Genomic DNA, 21,512 nt, shown 5'->3' on the forward strand with positions numbered 1-21,512 from the left:
GCACACACTGTTCCTTTCCTAATCTCTGTATCCTTTGAGAGTCTGTGATCTTTGAGAAGTGATGTCTGCCAAAATGTATCCCAGCACCTGCTCCTTATGCTGGAGTTTGTATTGTTCCGGTATCTTAAACGCGAAATCTGATGAAAATCTAAGGAAGGAAAATAATCGAAGGTGAGCGAGGCATAATAGAAATCAAGAATGGGAGGAAAGATGGATGTAATGGCTTTCAGGGGAAGAAGAAGAAGAAGAGGGCAATCCTTTCCATTTGTTTGAAGTTTTGTAATGAATGCAGACCCTTTAATGGATCAACAGTGACAGTTTTAATTCTGGACAACAGAAGTTGAACAAAGTACTATAGAGACAGGTGAAATGAATCCAAAATTAATCAAGTAACAGTGACTATTAAAAGAGTGGGAGAGAGAGAGAGAGAGTATGTAGGAATAGCTCAAGTGGAGTTGAAAGGGTATGATAGCTGTCTCCTAAAAGATGGTAAATGGAACCAATTTATAAGCCAGCTTTCATCCTCTGAACAAATCATACTGGTCTCAAAGCATCCTTTTCCTCATAAGCATGGAGAGCAGTGCTACATCTTCCCTCAGCTGAGGCATTTGTTTACGGCATACAGATATGCACAGACAGACCGGCCCATCCTTCATTTATGCAGCAGCATTTCTTTTGTCATACTTTATTAGTCTCAATTTATGCGTTTGTTTTGCCTCACTTTCTTCTTTTTTTATAATCTTTAATTAATGCCAATAAAATAAAACAACACGTTTTCACAAAATGTTCTTAATGTTATTCTTAATCCCTGGCCTAGTGAATTAGCGTGAGGATGTGTTTTTGACAGGAAGACAGTGTAAAGGATGACATGATCTGAAGTCGATCAAGTTGAGGTTTACATTAGTTATCAAAAAGTTATCAATCTTCTTATTAAATTGACACATTTAGGAGCATGAGTAGGATACGAACGTTTGTTCTGAAATTATTGGATTTTCCTAAATACCAAATTTCTTGTGTAAATGCTCCTATGAATGATTTATGAATGAATCTGTTTGTATCCAGCTTAATAAAAGAGGCCCAATGTCAGTAAAACATAGATTCAGGTCGAAGCAGAGAAGTAGAAATGGTGTAATATATAAACTCTCTTGTGGCATACATTGTTGGCATCAGTGGCCTCTTTCATCCTCTCATACTGGGTCAGTGTAATTTAGCCAGGCTGCTCTCTCTCTCTCTCTCTCTCTCTGCACACAACCTCCTCTCACACTCAGTTATCAAAGCCACTGGCTGCTCACGGACAGTGCCAGGGTGAGCAAAAAAACATGCAGACTTCATGCATTAACACATATCAATACTCATTTACGAGTTCATTCTCTATAGGTCTTATGACTCTAACCTACATCCTCCATCTGTCTTATGGTTTACTAAGAAAAACTGTGTACTTACACCTCATTCAGTATATCTGTTTCTAACTTTGTATCTGCACATGCTTATTATTGGGTTATACAATCCTGGAGCATTGCGTCTGAAATACATAAATATGCTCACACACATACACACGCACACACACACACACACACACACACACACACACAAATAGCTGTATATTTCTTCTAACACCCACAAGACAGAACGTTGAATTCAGTCACATGGCCATATAATCACTACTTTTTTAAACCAGTTTATCTGTGAATGAAACATTCACACCTAAGATCCACAGCTAATATTGTGTTACCTTAAATGAGAAATGCAAAGCAGTCCACTGAACAGCACCCCATGTCTGATAAGAACGCATGCATTTTTAACACACCCATTTTTGGATAAAGCTGTTTTTTTCAATTCCACTCACACAACTACCCGAGACATAAGTCTGTATTCCTGGCTGACGCAATGGGCTGAAGTTCCTCGAACTTTTGACAAAGCTTATACAATACAAAGTTTTTTCCACCAGAAATGTCTGTGTGAGCAGGGTTACTCAACCTTCATCCTGAGCTGCTGTGACCTGCAGAGTGTACTGCTTCGCCTGCTGATTTAACTGATTTAACACTTCAGGAAGAGAGCAGGAAACTGTATTTGAAACTGTATGTAAGGGCCTAAGGGTATTCAGAGGATGTTTGATAAAGTATCGGGTAAAACAGCTCCAAGCACTTTGCAATGTTCATAAATTACTTGGGCAGTATCAGAACATGTTTGATAGTTTGCTTCATTTGTAACTGTTTTAGCATGGCAGCAGCATCCGTAACACCAGAACTGAGTCTACAATTAGAGGTTTGCTGAGGACTGTTTTTTTAAATGCCCACTTACACCCTTTCTCGAGGAAGCCTGACCAATAATATCTGCTCCGGCATTTACAGTCATGTGAAAAAATAATACACCCCATGGAAATTGCTTGTTTTGTTTGTTTGTTTGTTTGTTTGTTTTTTACATATTTGGACAAGCAAACATTTGATCCTCTTTGAAATAGTGCCTTTTAACAGGTTATTAATAGGTGATACACTTTATCAAATGACACATGAAATTGACATTTTGTAATAAAAATGTAACTTAGCTTAACTTAAAAAAAAAACCAGATCAGTCACTTGGAAAAAGTAAGTACACTCCTACAGTTATCACAGCTTCAAATCCATAACATTTTATTCAGGTGTTCAAGATCGGGTGCCAGTTATTAGAACCTGCTTAGGGAGTGCAGGTGGAACCGATCTTATTTATACCTCTTATATCTAGTGTCTGGTGTTCCCTTTGCTATTGAGGTATGTGGTGTCATCCTGCCAAGATCTAAAGAGTTCTGTAAGGCCTTCAGAAAAAAAGGTTATGGATGCCTATGAGTCTGGCAATGCATCCTTCCACTGTAAGGAAAATAATGTACAAACGGGGCAGATTTCAAATGAATGCCAATTCGTCCAGGACTGGCCGTCCCAGCAAATTCAGCCCAAGAGCAGACCTCCTGATGCAAAAAGTAGTCTCCAAGAACCCCAAAATTTAATCATAGGATCTGCTAGTGAGTCTTGCAACTGTTGGTGTCAAAGTGCATGCTTCTACAATCAGGAAGAGATTGCACAATTTTGACCAGCATGGGAGGAGTGCTAGGAAAAAGCCTTTGCAAGACTACAGTTTGCCAATGAGCATATAGGCAAAGACCAGGCCTTTTGGAATAATGTGCCATGGACAGACCAATCACAGATAGAGTAGTTTGGCCACAGTGACAGTAGACATGTTTGGCGCATACCAAAGACAACTTTTCAGGAGAAGCACAGTGAAGCACGGTGGTGGGAATGTTATGGTTTGGGGTTGTTTCACTGCCTCAGGGACTGGATAGCTTGCATTCATTGATTCAGCTATGAATTCTGCATCATATCAAAGAGTGGTTGAAGATAATGTGAGGGAGTGCACCATCTGTCCAAAAGGTGAAGTTGAACTGAAAATCTACCAAGGAATGGCTCAGAAAGAAGAAATGGAGGGTTATGAAATGGCTTAGTCAAAGCCCGGATTTGAATCACATTGAAATGTTGTTGGGGATTTGAAACTGGCAGTACATGCAAGAAAACCCTCAAACATCTTGCAACTGAAAGAATATTGCATGGAAGAGTGGTCAAAAATTCCAGCAAGCCTCGTGGACAATTATGCAAAACACCTGTAAGACGTTATTTCTGGTAAAGGGGCAATACTAGCTTCTGGGGCCAAGGGTGCACTTACTTTTTCCACAGACGAATAGTACATCTATTGATATTTCTGTTGAATAAATGATTGAAAAAGCTATTTTTCCTTGTGGTTTTTTTCAAGTATATAAATGTCACTAATTGGCACTGTTTCAAAGATGATCAAATGATTGCTTGTCCAAATATGTCAAAAAAGCCAACAGTTTCCATGAGGTATACTTATTTTTTCACATCACTGTATTTCTGTTTGTACCCAACCATGATATATTCTTGAACTTAGTTGGTTATTTCGCAAAATATAATTATTTTAAACTGCATTGACTCTGACTGGAACAAAGAAGATATTAAAGTTTAAGCTTATTTCATTGCTTAATTAATGAATTAAGCCCATTTTACACAGTGCCAACACTATAACCAATAAACTCCCATATTAAGGTAGCCTTTTACACCTGAATTGTGCAGAGTTGAAGCTGTGTGGTTGAAGCAAAAACAAAGTGCAGTATTTTTCTTGAATTCCTCTACTGTGTGCCACAGTCTGCAGGGCATAGGCATCATTTCTAGCTAGAAACACTACAAAATGCAATATTTGTGCTATATTGTGCAGAGTAGGCTTATAAACTAAACTGTACATGGGCTATGTTTCAGCCTGCAGCTCTATTACAACAGCATGTGCTCTGGTGACGAAAGCGTGAAAGTTTTAACTACTACAGAATGTTGGCATGAACATCTCATTGGATTAAAGAATTTTAAGCGATCATATGTAGTGCTGATGCGTGTTTGTTATAACATAGCAAATTAAAGATGTTATATTTACAAAGCCAGTGTGAGAGAATGCAGAAATGAATGCTTCACAACCTGAGTATGTGACCCACATGATCAGTGTCTGGCGTCACATTTATACTAAGTATTTTGTTTGTATTTTGATGTTGGGTCCAATTGGTTGCACACCTCTATGTAAAACAACAGTAAAACAACTGGCAAATACTGTGGAAGAATGATACGTTTATGATAGCCTTCATTCATCCATTGTTGTAGTCCCAAACAAAAACAGACATGGATATGGTGGAATTATTGTGTAGGAATTATTTCATCATGTAGTGATGGAGTGCATGATTCCTGAATGTTGAGTGCATTTTATATCCTGTATCCTACTGAAGCCTACCTACTGCTGTCACCTTCCCACTGAAGTCAGCAAGGAGCTTGTTGTCCTGATAAACACCATAACAGCATTTTCACCACACATGTTTCAGCAAATTATTGTAACAATGATTGTCTCTTCATGCTCTGAGGCACTCAGTGATATTACCTCTTATTCTCACATAAGCAAGTCCACACAAATATCAGATTTTAAATAGCAAGTATATGGATGGTTACTAAATGAAATAATAAAAAGCTCCAGCAATATATCAGCTTCAAAACAGACCTGAATAGCTGCCTTAAGTGCTGATGTTCTCAGCTAACAGGATCCTTTTCCTTTACATCCTACCCTTGTGCTGGCTGTAGGGCTTCAGACCCCCACTGTGCATTTGCTCAAGATTATTATGTTCACCAAAGGGGCAGATTTCAGCTGTGTATGATATGGCAATTCTTTGATAGCCACATTTTTCAATTATATTAGCAGCAGTCAGAAAGTGCATATGCTCACAGTGAACTATGGAAATTGCACCTCTCTGCAGAAAAGGCCACGAGAGGCAGACATAAAAAAAATACAGCTCATTCTGTGGACCGAGGAATACTCTCGGGCTCTTAAATGAAAATTTACATAGATATGAATTAATGACTGTCATGCATAGTGATATGATTTAATACCCTTTACTCACACTGGTAATGTGTCATTATGTCCAAGCACTGTTTTATAAAAAACTATTAGCCTAGAGGATACCTCTTTCCTAAACAAAGTACACCCAGTCTACCCAGTGAAAAATTGTGCAGCTGAAGAATTTATAATCAGGACAATGCCTCTGAGTAGCTTATTCCAGTAAGTAGTTTTGAAGTGTGCAATCCTGAGCTTCTCTGGCCCACCCTGACAATTTGAAACTTGAGAAACTTGTAATTATTTTAAAAGTGAAGCACACACATGCATATTTCAAACTACAGGTGCCATCCAGCTCTTTTGGCATGCTCGGATGTTCGGATCCCTATGAAATAATAAAAGTGTTTGGGTGGCGGAGAGTAACCTTAGTGCAAGTGTTAACGTCCTCAGACTAGCCATCTGGCCGGCAGGACAAAATCCTCATTGTCTTTAGAGCACTGCTGCTTCTCAGCTCTGTGAGTGTGAGAAATGCCATTTGTTCCCTGTGAAACCAGAGATATTGGGCTAAGTAGCAAGTCCTAGTTTGTCAGTGTGAACTACTTCATTTAGTCATCACATTTATATATGTTTTTTGGAGAAAACTAGATTGTTCTTTCTGTTTGCTTTTTTCCATTCATGTTGATTTTGTCCTGGTTGGTCATACTACAGTCAGTCAGAAGGTGAAATCAAAGTGAATGATGGTAAATAAAAGTGAGGGCAAACAAATAACAGAAGCTAAGAACATTTATATGTATAATGTCTAAACAATATAATTGGTTGTTGATTCCTCTGCAGGGGGCACAGTGGCTTAGTAGTTAGCATATTTGCCTTGCACCTACAGGGTGGGGGGCTCGATTTCTGCCTCTGCCCTATGTGCGTGGAGTTTGCATGTTCTCCCCATGCTTCAGGAGTTTCCTTCAGGTACTCCGGTTTCCTCCATGAGTCGAAAAACACGCATTATAGGCTGATTGGCATTTCCAGATTTTCCATAGTGTGTGTGAATGGATGCGTGAGTGTGTGTCTGATTGTGCCTTACAATGGGTTGGCACCCCATCCAGGGTGTCCCCTGCCTTGTGCTCCCCACGATAGGCTCCAGGCTCCCAGCGACCCTGTGTAGGACAAGTGGTACAGAAAATGAATGGATGGATTACTCAGCAATATTGATGGCTAAAGGTAGTTATTTCCAAATTTTAATAAAGCATTTAAATAAATCATACATGTACTGTGAGCAGCTTGCATATTCCCATTAAGTGTTCTGCGGGGGATTTGACAAATCGCGACATTCACAGTTTTATTAAGCAAAATTAGTACCTCACGCAATCTATTTTTTTAACAAACTCCCATTTATCACATTGTAGTGATACATTGTATTTCACTGATGCTCGCATTACAAATAAAAACGTTATACTTTATAAAGCTTTTGCAAAAAGATGTGGTGGAAGCAGTTTAATAACACAGAAACACTCAAAATACAGGACCTACATCAGTTTTTATCAGCCATCACTTCTCATGTATCACTGCAGAAGTTGCTGGTTGCATGTCTCCACATTACAGCGCTACAATGTAGAAATATAATGAATAGTGACTGAATATTTAGTGGAGCCCTTGCAAATCATTAGTCAAGGTCTATTCATTCTCGCTGAGCAGAGACATTGATATGTTTCTAGATTTTGCTATTGCAGCAAAGTTAAGAACCAAAAAGGAAGAATTAATTTACAAATTATTCAACTGAATTCAACTCTGAAGAAATGAATTAAATGTTGATTTTAGTATCTTCAGATCACTAATTCTGCTAAGTTATCAAATGAATACTGTTTGCTGTTATAAGCTATAATCAGATCTCACGTTATTATAAGTCTTGAAATAAGTGTTATGCTTAAAACAGTTTGATGTCAGCTCCTTACACATGTAATGGAAGACTTATTAGCTTCATTAAAATCTAGAGATGCACCGATGTATCGGCTAATAATTGGTATCGGCTGATAAAGGCAAATTTTCACGCTATCGGCCATAAGCCTATAGTTTAAAAACATCCGATGATCAGGGCTGATTATATCCTTTCAATCAAAAGAGGGCGGGAAAACACATGTTTCGTGCTGTGTCTAAATATGATGTCTCTTGTGTGGAATGACGACAAAACTGCAGTTTGTAATCTCTGCACTGCTAAAATTTTACACTGGACGCTGCAGCAGTGAAGCGGGAGTTTCGACGTCGAGTCTAATTTCTTTTTGCTGCGCTGCTCGCGCTGAATTAAAGCACCAGTACACCGTTGAAAGATTTAAATATGACTTCACAAAAAAGTTTATATTGCACAGAAAAATATATTTATAGAGTAGTATGTTTCATATCCAGTTAATGTTAATATATGAAAAAGTTTATATTATGTATTACCAGTTTGATGTCACTGATGAAGTAGAAATGTTTTTGTTTGTGGTGAGTGAATGTGAACCTAACAGGAGTTTTTTTATATATATATATATAATTCAGTCAATTAATTCTGTTACTATGAATTAATAACGTTCAATAAGTTAAGAAATCTTACTTTAATCTTCAGAATTGAGTTAACGTGTTAATGTTAATGTGAGTAATGTGTTTTCTGTTTATGAGACCAGTTACTGTGAAAAAACTTGTCGAAATGGAGAGAATAAAGTTTTTATTTGCATTTATTTCAGAATTATGGAATTAATTATTATTCATTTTAAAAAAGGCATAAAAGGCAGAACTGTCTGTATCGGCCGATATCACTCTGAATAATCGGTTATGGGTATCGGCTGAGAAATGTGTATCTCTATTAAAATCTAATAATTCCTACATTGAATTTTCAGTAGTTTGCTAAATTCTGCTATATTCATGTGCGGAAAAATAGGACTAATTTTCATAATGTGCATCTTTTCCTTTCTTTTTATATCATCTAACAGAGCAAGAAGCATGCCAACAAAGTGCGTCTGTTCTACATGCTCCACCCAGAAGACGGTGGTCCTCCTTCTAAAAGACTGAGACCAGACAACCCGGTATGTTCCAGCACATAGGATGTGAAAGAATGAGATTGTGTTCTACTCTCACACCCTGCAGCACTGAGTGTTCGTTAACCTTTTCTGTGGAGAGCCACAGGAGCTACTGGATGTCTTCACTGACCTGGATCTGATCATGCAGTTCCTTGCTGCTTCTGCTGTCCACATGTTTTCTTAGAATGTCTAGTGTTGTCAGTGTTGTTTGTGTGTTAGTGTGTTTTATAGGTAACCCAAGTACATTATCAGCATCTCAAGCCATAGAAATTATTGGAGAAACACAAGAATGACTAATGCCAATTGAGAGAAGTTATACAAAGATTTTCCACTGATTCTCTTTGATCCCAGGATTTAAACCTGTACTGTGCATAACAGCTTGAATCTAGGTTTGCCAAATAACTGCATTTATTATACAGCTTCAGCCCATAGCTTTTAAGAACTTTGTTAAAAAGTAGGCTACGGACTGGGTTAATAAAGGAAAAATCCATCCTGTCTTGCATTTTCATCTTTATAATTAACATGGCATCCAGGATTTATTTTGTAATGAAGTTTTACCTTATTTCATTGATGTGTTGGTCTGTTTTTATGTCACAGTTTCCTACATTACCCAAAATGCCATTTGACTGCCTGCTGATAGTGGTGCCATCGGGAATTAGCTTTTGCTTGCCTAAAGTGACATCCTTTAATACATGCTAATCTCTCACCTCTTCATCTGTGCACTCTGCTCAAAGAGATCAGGTTCCAAAGCTTCAACTTGTACTCTAATACTGCCATCAACACCATCATACTTGTCATCTCGTACATCTAGCTAGCTTGCTCTGCCATGACTCAGAACAACTGCTCCATATAGCTGTACTGCATCCAACGTCTCCACTACTTATTAATATTCTTATTAATATTGAATACTACTGGAAATAGTGAGGGACATAGGAAGCTCTTGCTCTTTTGATTTCAGCACAAAAAGCAAAACCTGATGTTCCCTGATGTTTGAAATCATTGTATTTTTTCTTCTATTAAAACGCCCTGTAACTGCACTAGCACTGTCCCACTACGATGGCACTGCGGCAGACAATTACTAATTTCTCACAAGAATAACAAAAATACAGTATCACTAGAATCACTGAACACATCTTAAAATATAAACATATTTTAATGTGCTTCAGGGTATAGGTTTCCTTTAAAGGAGTGCCGAACAGTTTACTATGCTGTTCCATCCTCTGAGCCTCACTAAGGTTCATTGCAGTGTAAGGTAAAAAAAAACATGAGATTCACTCACACTGTGACATTGTATACCATATAAACATTACTCATAGACCTACAATTGTGTACGCATTCTGTGTATGTTTGTTGAGTGTATAGTCAGCTTGTGTACACAGTCAAGCCGCTGCTCTCAACAGTGGATTGCATGTCAACCCTCAGGTAAATTGCAGGGAAAATCTGTAGATGGCTTTTTTCTAAATTATACCTGCCAAAAGCTGTCACAGCAAACGGAGTTTTGTTTTGGCAATAGCATGCACTTGCTGTAAGACTTTAATAAATAGGACAGTAGCAGTGCTTAATTTGTAAATCTGCAGGTCCCGGAACACTAAGAGGGTAGCGGTCCGGCAGGTCAGGAGGCACGTGAATGGCCCCGGCCCCTGAACTTACAGACATGTAAAAGTGCTTCCAGTGTCTCACGTAGCCAATGATATTCAATGCTAATAGGTAGGCCTATGTAATTGATCACACTACTACAGCAACATAATAGCATAACAAACATAATAGCAGTGAGTATTCTCAGTACAAAGGGAAACATTTATGGATTGCACATTCTATCAGCTTATGTACTGTCACCTCAGTTTACTACAAAACACGTTTCTCCAAAGTACTTCAAAAACAACGCTACATTTTATACAGTGAGTGTATTCACAATAAACATTAACTGCACAACATAATCAAGAACAAATCGTTTTACATAAGACAAAATATTCCACAAAGCTGTCATGTCAGTTTCCTCCTTCTCTTCCCTGTGTCCCTTGTATATCCATGAGTGCACACATGGCTCGGGATTGAACTTTGACATCGGTGGACCCACGATGTTCAAAAACATCAGAGATGAGATGGTGTGGCTGAGAAGGGATGCATGCTGCGAGCTATAAATGAGATTCATTTAGGAGAAGCCCTGCTTGCGTTCCACTCAAGATCGGTATTCACAATCGCCAACAACTGCCTCAGTCCTTCTGGAACTTTTTGTGTATTTGAGACTCTGTACTCCCTAAAATCCCACATGACTGTATGTGGGCTGTTAACTCTATTTAATTCAGGCAGTCAATCTCACTTTCAAAGCCATGCGCAGGTTGACAATGTTTAGCCTCATAAGCACTTCTAAAAACCTTCCACAATCAGGCTAGAATTATCACTGCTAGTCATGGGAACAGTCAGCAAACTGCTTCCTCAGTGACCTGCTGCTGTTCGCTCTCTTGGAGCCTTTTTAGTATTTTGTTTGTGTTTGTTTGTGTTCTTAAAAAATGCTGGTAACGGTAACTGCTTTCTTTTCACTATGACACACTCTACAACGCATGCTGTAGGCTTCGCTTCGTGAAAACGAATTCAGGTGAACTTTGAACTTGAAATGATTATGTTAAAAGAGGCTATTGATTGACTATTAGCAATATTTAAGCATTTCTATTGCTGTATTTTTTTTTTTGTTCTGTTTTACTTTTGGTGAATTAAAAACAAAAACTATTTGTTTTGATAATATTGCTGAGGGAGACTTTACATCCAGCTGAAGAGGTGCCAGATCAACATAAAAGGTTCTGGAACGCAGGTGTGCTATATCTTAGATGTGCTGGATCCTGTTCCGGCAGGATCCGGCTCAAATTAAGCTCTGGACAGTAGGGGTGACATATTCTAAAGTGGAACTAATTTGTTTCTCATTTTTGCTTCTCAAAGCAAATGCTAATGTTCTCCTCAGCTCTGCTCAGAAGGAGAGAGATGGCTAGTGGAGCAGTCATCAGGCTGCCAGGATCAAAGTGTTCTCCGAATTAAGTAGAGATTAATACCTGCTGTTTGCAATATGGGGAGAGAAATTGGAAAAGCTAAAAGCACCTGAATAAGAAAATAGCATGTCTGTCTAGGAAAAATAATTTTACATGAAAGTCCCAGGACTGCTTCTCTCACCTTCCTCAGGCTACAGCAAGAGCCTGAGAATTAATGTACATTGGATTAAAAATAAATAAATAAACAAAAAATTCTATAAGCACTAATGCATGTGTGAAAACACAGTGACCCGTGTACTTCTCACAATTCAGTAAGTAATTGCACCTATTATATAGTAATATGCAACTAATTACTAAATGTGACAAATGTTTTTGCAATGATAGAATGTGCAGTAATGGTATACTGGAAGGAGGGACTAGATATAAAATGTGTTTTAATTCCCATATGGCTCAGCAAATATAGAATGATATTAGTTACAGTATGTAATGCTACACTCTGGTCAACTGAATCGATTCGATTCATGATACTGGCTTCATGATTCCAGTCTCAGTATATTTTCAACAAAATGAATGAAGAAAAATTATGACTGAAAAGACTCCTTTTTAATTCCTTAAATGTATAATGATAATATGATATAATATATATGTATAATAAATTATATATTTCTTTTTCCTGTATAAAACTAAATAAATAAAAATGAACAGAGGTTTAATATTGTAAACAAAATGTACTACAGGTTTACCATATCTTTAAAAATATATAAATTAGGGCTGCAACTAACGATTATTTTCATAATCAATTAGTTGGCCGATTATTTATTTGTTTGTTTTTTCTCGATTAATCGCTTAATCGGATGGGGTGGGGCAAGCTTTCAGTACCAGTTTTTTTTTTTTTTTCGTTTATTTAAAATTAAATCCACAAACTGAGTGTTACAAATATAAACTTCAGACCAAAACTTTACACAACTGTTTGTCTAATTATATAAGACTGAAAAGAACCCAATACATACAGACACACATCAGAATATATATTATTAATTTACACACACATTATATATATAAAATATATAATATAATAGTATATATGCATTACTTTTTATGGATGCACAAAAAGCACTGAATTAAACTGAATTAAACTACAGTCCTAAATTAATAATAAAAAAACTCTTTCACTGCACCTTGTGGTTCCTGTTACTCGCTGCCTTTAGACATATTTTACTTGTGCTTACTTTTGATCATAATGTTTTAATTAGACATTACAGATCTTACTCGCACTACACTCTGTATCACAGCTTCTACACTGCGCGCGAGGAGCAACGCAGCCTCGTTATTAATAGATCACTTCCCTTATAATAAAGAACATAAGTTACACTGATACAGCATATAATGTCAATAAACTTAAATTAAACTAAACCTTTTAAGCAACTTGTAGCTGGTGCTACACAAACTCCGCTTTATAAAGTTTATAAATCTTCTCCGCGGTGTTTAATATAAAATGCTTCACTGCCTTAGAGGACTTGGAGGTCTCACATTTTCTTCCTCAGTCACTTGACGATTTCACCTCTGTCTGTTGGTCATTGTGAGAAAAGAAAGTCATGTACGGTGATTCTGGGTATTAGGCTAAAGCTAGCGCCGTCTCATTACGTGCTGTGACGTCATGTAGGAAGCGGCTTATACTTCCGGTTAGTAAAAAAAAAAACGCTAGTGTTCCATTTGAGATGATATTATCTTTCTAAAATCCACACACTAGACGGTAGTGCAGAGTGCATAGTGTAATTGTACAGTACTTCATTTGGGACACAACATTAGTATTTACTCTCAGAAGCGTGTTATCAGTACAGAAGTAACGTAATGAGTAAACATGCCCCGTGCTGCGCGCAGACCAACTAATCGATAATGAGATTCGTTGACAACGATTTTCATAATCGATTATTATCAATTAGTTGTAGCAGCTCTAATATAAATAAATTTATAAATTCTCCTCAAGACCTGATTGAATAACCAAAGTCTCTGACCCAGGATAAATGATTGATTGACACATAATGAGCTCTGTAGCAACACCTGAGGTCACATTTGAACCAGAACTAGTGCTCCAAAGTTGGCTAAAATGCCCGTCTTCCATGACCTCAGGCACTGTAGATTGCAGCAGTGTGAGGCTGGTGTCATTTAAAAGCCACTGAAGAGCTATTTTTAACTGTAATAACATGGTTGTGTAACCATATAAACTATAACGTCTGTCGTTGTGATCTGGAGCGCAGTGTGCGCTCTAAATAGTTTAATATTTTCATCTCTATGAGTTGCATAGATTGGTACTTTTAGTGTTCAAGAACACAGGAATAGTGTTCACGATGCACATTCACACTTTTGAATCACCATGCATCATGTCACAATGCATCATTACACCCCTAAATGGTATACATTTCAATAAAGCCTGATGCTCTTTGACATTAAAGTTTATAGTTATATTTATTAGCATATTATTATCAGTGACTATGTTTACATGGACTGCAGTAATCTAAATATTGAACTTATTCTGAATAAGACAATATTGTGATTAAGGTGTTTACATGAGTCACTTTTAGAATATTCTTTTCATGTTCCTGTTTTACATGTTACAGAACAAAGTTCGATTATCAGCACATGTCATTACGTCCCCACGCCACGCCGTCCAACGTTCCCTCCAGAATTTAATGTATCAACATACAGTTTGTCTTCATTATGGTACTGTATACAGTTTTGGGTGTTTTTATTTTAAATTTTTACGAACGCTTTAAGTGCAGTTAATTATTTGTCATGCTGTACATGCAAATAGACGACTGCTTGAAGCTGTGGGCTGCATCCCAAACCGCGTACTTACCTACTATATAGTAGCCGAGATATATGTATTTCGCCTACTATAGGCCTATAATAAGTAAGTACGCGGTTTCGGATGCAGCCGTGCTCTCTTGTTTGCCATAAAACGGTTGAGCACTGCCGTGTGTGATCGTGTCCTGTCGCAAAATGCGGTGAAAACTCTCACACGACGTTGAGGACGTTAATCATAATGTGATTAAGCTGTTTACATGTCTGTAGTACACGTCGATAATGCGACTTGAACAGGAGTACTCCACATGTCTTAATTCGATTTGTGTTTACTTCGAGTATGACTTTAATCGGATTAAGGTAATTAAAAATTGCTGTTTACATGGTAATTTCTTAATCAGAGTATTGTCTTAATCGGGTTAATATCGGATTATTGTATTATAGTATTGTCCATATAAACGTACTGACTGTTGAATTCTTGAATCTGATTGGTGTTGAGCAATTTGAATAACAGCACAGCTTTGACAGTAGTGCCAGCTCACAGGTTTATATGAATGCTATACTTGCTCTAATATGTTTTTGTTTCTATAGTAACAGTTCATCCACAGATTGTGAACAGTCCATGTAATCTAAGGCTAATAATAAACAGATAAAAGGTGCAGTTATTTAACAAAGAAAAGTGTATAATTATTAATATGGTGAAGCCTTGTGTAAGGAAGCTTTGATATGGTGAAACTGTTTGTAAGGAGACATTTATTTAACATTATGGCCTCTCAGGTGTCAGCACTTTTTAACAGTCACTAAATTTTCCATCACAGTAAAGTCTTCAGGACAGAGGACATTGGGGTTTCTTTTTCCTTTGTCCAATGGCAGTAACATGATAATCTACATTTATTTTTTTATTTGTTGGGGGGGGGGGGGGTTGAATGTAAAAACTGTAGTCGTTGGCAAACTGCTGTGATATAAAATGAATAATACCCCCATGTTATAACCAATAATAATATTGAATATATATTGTAAATATTCAGTGATATGGTAATATAATCAATTAAAAATAAGGTTGTGTCAGGTCACAACACGTATCACTGACATTAATTATTTTCCACTTCACGCCCGCTTGTGTTTTATTTCTTACAAATCAAATTTCCAGGAATGCAGAGAGAAAGCAACAAAATTCTGCCATGTGTTACTGTCTATACTTTCTGACTGCACAGGAAGTTTCTGGGTCTAATTAAAGTCCTCAAGGCTGATGTTGAAAGGGTTCATTTACTGGCTTATGAAAAATTCAGCTGATAGGCAGTCTGTGGAGGAATGTCCTCAGGTGCAGTCAGTTTGAGCATGAGCCTGTGTGCTTATAAAGAGCTCATTAGAGCACTTGTTATGAATAATTCTGCTAGGGACCATGGAGTACTCATTCAGGCCGGCCTGATTTCCTATTACCCAACTTTCTGTCCTGGAAGAGACATAGGGAGCAACACCACTGCTACAGCTAATCAAACTCTATAGCAGAAAAAACAGAACTTGAAACAGCTGTCATTAACATGACGCCCTGGGACTTCCTTTAAATATGAACCTTCATTGCTGGGTGGCACTGTGTGAGGTATCTTTTTTATTATTGTGAGATCACAAGTTAGAGGTCATGACAATGCTACAGCCTTCCAAACCCAGGGGTCCAAGAGAGCATTACTGACCCTCTATTCTGGGTGGATAAGATCACCTTGTTTCTCTCTCTGTCTGTCAATTAGGGTGACACTAGCCATTCTGTCTGTTCACATAAATATAATAGTTCAGTTGCTGCTCTACTCCAAGTGCATTCAGCTGTATTCTGTTGTTACATGAGCAGCAGTTAAACACAACATGTCTGGCTTTATGGGTCTCAGAGGAAGCATGCATTAGTCTAACGTGACTTGGATGTATACCACAGTTTTGTAAAATTCTCAGCCCTGATCATAATATGATGATTCATTTTCTAGAAACTCAGGGAAAGCCTTCAAAGCAGCATACTTTGTGAGAGAGAGAGACAGAGAGAGAAAAACAAGTAGAACTCGATACCAAAAACAGCAACAGGGATGCTCAACCACCAAATCTAGTCCTTCTTGTTACTAATTTGTATGCCTGAAATACCCTTAATATATACTTTAATAGGAAGGAAGCTATTGACCCTGTTTGGATCAAGTCTAAAATCTAACTAGTTCATCTGCTGGTTGCAGAGATAAATCCATATAAATCTTACAAACATTCAACCATTCATTCTTGAGGTATTGTACTAACAAGAATCTCAGACAGATGGATATATGGACAGACAGAAGCACGACAAGCTGAAAATATAATAGTGGTAGATGCAAACAAGAGAGAAAAGCTGGTGTGTAGCAGTTATAATGTAAGTGTTAACAGAAACGTGATTCCTGGATGTTCCACGACATTAAATGTTGCAATAATTGGGTAGAACTTACATTATTAATAATATAAATTATTGTAATACTATTAATTATTTAATAATGTACAGTCTCCTCCAAAAGTACTGGAATGGAAAGGCACTGAAGACATTTGGGTTTGATATCAAAAGATGAATCATTTCCTGGTCTTTATATCTTGACCTAGACCACACAAATTTTATGTGTGCAAAAGTATATGAACAGATAGACTTAAAGTAAATTAAACTAAATAACACTTAATATGTGGTTGCATATATACCTTGCTTGCAATAACATCAAGCCGGTGACATCCAGTTAACATCCAGGCTGGTAACGCAGCTTCTTTCAGTTGTTTGTTTTGGGAGTGTCACGTATCAAGAAACTCTGGACTCCACTTCCCATCAGCCACTGCACTGCTCTAGTTGTCACATGACCACCTGCACCTGATTCACGTTTTGGTTAATGAGCACTCATGTGTATATATAGTCCTTGTCTGCACTATTTGCTTGTCTTTCGTTGTCTTAGACTGCCGTGTTCCATGTTTCTTGATCTTGTTAGTTTATGTTTAGTTTTGCCACAGTATTATGCCAAGTTGTCCTAGACTCTTGTCGTTCATGTCTCGGTGTTTTGTTTCATGCCACAGTGTTATACCATGTTGTCTTAGTGTCTTTTTCATAGTACGTTTGTTTAAATAAATGTCATTATCTGCACCTGCTTCTGGCTCGACCTCGACACGTGACAGGGAGGTATCTCCCTTCAGTCTCCTCTTCAGGAGGTGAAATGCATGCTCAATTAGGTTGAGTTCTAATAATTGACTTGGCCAGTCTAAAATCTTCCACTTTTTCCCCCTTTTTAGTGTTGGCACTGTGTTTTGGGTCATTGTGTTGCTGCATGATGAGGTTTCTTCCAATTAGATTTGATGTGTTTCTCTAAGTTGGCAGACAGAATGTTTCTATAGACTTCTGAATTCATCATGAGTTACATCATCGATAGAGATTAGTGAGCCTGCTCCAGAAGCAGCCATGCAAGCCCAAGCCATGACACTCCCTCCACTGCACATGATTGAATGTATGTTTTTCTATCTCCACACTTTGGCCTTTCCATCACTTTGGTAGATGTTAATCTTGGTTCCAGAACATGTGTGGCTCATCTCTGTTTTTCTTTGTGAATTCCAATCTGACTTTCTGATTCTTAGTGCTCATGACTGGTTTGCATATTGTGCTATAGCCTCTATATTTCTGCTATCTTCTGTCAAGTCTTCTTTGAACAATGGATTGTGATACCTTCACCCCTGCCCTGTGGAGGTTGTTGGTGATGTCACTGACTATTATTTTCAGGTTTTTCTTTACAGTTCTCACAATGTTTCTGTCATCAACTTCTGTTGTTTTTCTTGGCCGACCTGTTTGATGTCTGGTTGCTGGTACACCAGTGGTTTCTTTCTTTTACAGGACATTCCAAATTGTTGTATTGGTTATGCCCAATACTTATGCAATGGCTCTGATCAATTTTCCCTCTTTTCCCACCTCCAAAATTGCATGCTTTTCTTTCATAGACAGCTCTCTAATCTTCATGATGGTTTGTCCTTTTAACAACAAATGCAGTCTTCACAGGCGAAACCCAAGACACAAACCAAGACTAGATATTCAGAACTATTCACTGTTTAAACAATCAATCTAACAGGGCACACCTGGGCAACAAGAAAGAGCAGTCAGTCACATGTTCACTCATCACTTGAAAAATGGGTGGGTTCAAACAGAAGGTGGCATGTTCATGTTGTTTAACACATCTGGATGTAACTATCCGGAAATGAAACCTGAAATTCTGAACTGTGATCTCATAATTGTCTTTTGAGCTCAACCCAAAATGTCTTCAATTTTTATTCCCCCAACCCTCCCCCCCCCCCCCCCAAAAAAAAAAAACAAAAAAAAAAAAACTGACCCTTCCAATACTTCCAGTTGGCAAACTGCTGTGGTATAAGTAAAATAAAATCTTTCTGATGTGCTGTCATAAGAAAATGAACAACTCTATGGTTATAATGCTGTGCATTTGGCTACATCACAACACCCTTTTGTTGACTTTATCAAGTTTTATTCCTAATCTAAACGTGTTATGACTTCAGGGTCAGGCTGTATGGAATCAGCTACGAGTTTAGAATGTGTGATCTCAGCACCGACTCGCATCCTATCTATGTTTTACCCCCACAACCAGCCTCTACTTTATAGAACAAATGCCACCATGACCAGTTAAAGTGAGCACTGCACTATGAATATCCATTTTATGGACTGGTTTGTGTCTGTTTACCTCCATAAAGCCATCAGTTTTTACAGAATCCATGCTTGCAACTGAAAGAGCTACTAGTTTCAGCGCTGGAGTGAGAGAATGTCCTCAAACAAGTCACACAAAAGTACTCAGACTCAGGAACAAACTCAAAGAATGAAGGTAGGCCAGAAAGGTTCTTAAAGATCCTTGAGATTTTTGTTGTTTTGTTTTATATGGATTTTGTTTTTCTTATTATTAATAAGCTTTTCTTATTGTTGTAACATGTTTGAATGATCTGTGTCTTTGCTTGAAGTGCTCATATGAGCAAGCTGGGCGGGGGGAAGGAATTTTTTTCTTCTGTTCTGTTGATTTTTCCCCATCTATATTTTGTGCACATCCTCAACCAGAGAGACTTAGTTTGCACCGTAGTCTGCAGCTTTTTTTGCAGCATGTATTTTTAGCTATGTTTTCACACCCCTCCAAACACTGGAGCAGCGGAATGTAGGAAATGGGAGAGAGAGATAAACAGGCACTTAATTAAAAGCTCTTTGTTAAAAGCAGGGCATGGCCAGGTGCTGTCACAGCCTTCAAACTTTTTTTACTGTTCACAAAATAGGTCACATGTAAATGAGAACAGCCAGATGTGTGTGTGATGGGGAGAGTAGAGAAAGAGAAACATTTGTAGATGAAACAAGAATGCGCCTAGTGAGACCAAAGGAAAACGCCATCAAAAACCTCCTACTCTCAGCAAGCATCATCAATAACGAGTTGTCACTTGTTCAGATGTTTTGGTCTTATGAAAATATTTTAAATTCAACCGATCATGAATTCATCTTTATGTAAAAATGCAAAAATGTTTGACAAGCACTGAGTGCTGAGACATGCCTGCTTCATTTCCTCTTGATCGCAAGCATCTACACTGCTCATGAGTTGATTTCTAAGACTTTGGCCCAACCAAGCCCAATAATACATCATAGAAATTCCTCATTATTAACATAATTGCCCATAGCTGTCCAAAGCTGTTGTATTTTACTTCAAATTACAGTAGAATAATGTTTTTCTGATTTCCTGATTACAGTGATTAATCCATTGACCCAGGACCTGCAGGCAGACTAAAAGCCACTGGAATCTAGACTCAAGGTCTATTGAAATAAATTAGAAATAATAGAACATTCTGCTCCAATGTGAGCATATAAAATGAGATTTTTGATGAATTCATATTGTTTTCTTTCTACTCTTGCTGTTTGGAGGGGACACACAATTTAAACTGAAGCAGATCATCACATATATGACACAAACACCATTCTGTCCATCTCACACACACACACACATTGCAGTACTAACCACAGCATGAGTTGTAACAGAGGGGAACACAGACGGCCCATTATTCTTGAGCTGAGCACTGAGTCCAAGCAGGCCAGACACTTGCTGTGTCTTTAGGGAGATCGTAGGCGTTAAAGGCTTTTCGTGTAGCCCTTCTCTTGTCTGTGAATCCCCCATATGAACAACAAACAGGACACTAACCTACTATCCAGCTCCCCAGAATCAGGTCATGTGCTCAGAGATAAAAAACAAAACAAAAATAAGGCCATCAAGTTTAGGCGGAGAGTGGAATTGGCATGGTGCTTGCCAATTAGTATCATTTCAGTGTCATTTCAAAAATTACATAATATGCCTAATAAATAACGAGTTTGTAATGAGAGACAGACTCTCGAAATGTCACACCATCAAAACAGAGAAGAGCATTTATACACTCAGTGCAGATGACAGCGGACGGTTTCAAAATGTTTAAATGATTTAATAAAAAAACACTGACAGAATGAAATGTAGCCAACCGAACAGAACACTGTTATGTCCCCCTTGATATAAGAGTGAACAGTGATTGTTGAGTGAAGAGATGATGAAGAGACTTGTGTGTGACGAGATAGAGATTGATGTGGATCAAAGGGAAGACTCATTTCCCATTGTGAACGTATAATAACTTAAAATTTGGCAGAGTTTCCATAAGTAGATTAGTTGAAATAGAAATTTTCAGAATAGCAAATGTCACCATTTAACTATGTGAAGAGTTTGTCGAGGCTGCTACAAATATATACAGTATGGTTTGTATAACAATCTTTGTATTTGTAGTTATACATGACATACTAACTTTAAGTGAAAACAAGATACTCATTTTATGGGAGCACAGTATTTTAGACTGTTTTTCGTTTAGCAGGTGAATAGGGCTGTCATGATGACATATGGATATAGAGATAAATGACATTACATTATGTCCTATCCTAGCATATTGCGAGGATAATTCAGTACGTCTTCACTGCTCACTGACTTTACTCTTACTCTTAATAACAAGCAGCTCATGTTAAAATGCAGCTTTATTTGTGTTATGTAAATACAGCAATACAGTATGTATTAGGTAGTGTGAAACTGTCCTAAGGTGTTGTGATACAATATTTTGCCATATCGGTCTCTGTGAGTTGAAAACACAGTCATCACCCTCGAGTGTGTGATCGAAAATGAGTGCCAGAATGCTGTGTTCAGGATAGCTTGATTGGCACACACACAAAATGAAATGTTGGACACAGTCTGTAAAAACACTGTTGTTGGTG

At 37.8% G+C, this 21,512-nt stretch overlaps 1 protein-coding gene across 1 annotated transcript in view; it reads left to right on the forward strand.

Annotated features, from left to right (window-relative positions):
• zgc:171482 (zinc finger protein) overlaps positions 1-21,512 on the forward strand; it is a 76,192-nt gene that overhangs the window by 20,637 nt on the left and 34,043 nt on the right. Inside the window, exon 3 of the mRNA XM_053621250.1 lies at positions 8,364-8,456. Within this exon, the coding sequence (XP_053477225.1) occupies positions 8,364-8,456 (93 nt within the window). The remainder of the gene's footprint in view (positions 1-8,363; positions 8,457-21,512) is intronic.

The sequence above is a fragment of the Ictalurus furcatus genome, chromosome 3 (genome assembly GCF_023375685.1).
Source record: "Ictalurus furcatus strain D&B chromosome 3, Billie_1.0, whole genome shotgun sequence".
Taxonomy (NCBI): Eukaryota; Metazoa; Chordata; class Actinopteri; order Siluriformes; family Ictaluridae; genus Ictalurus; species Ictalurus furcatus.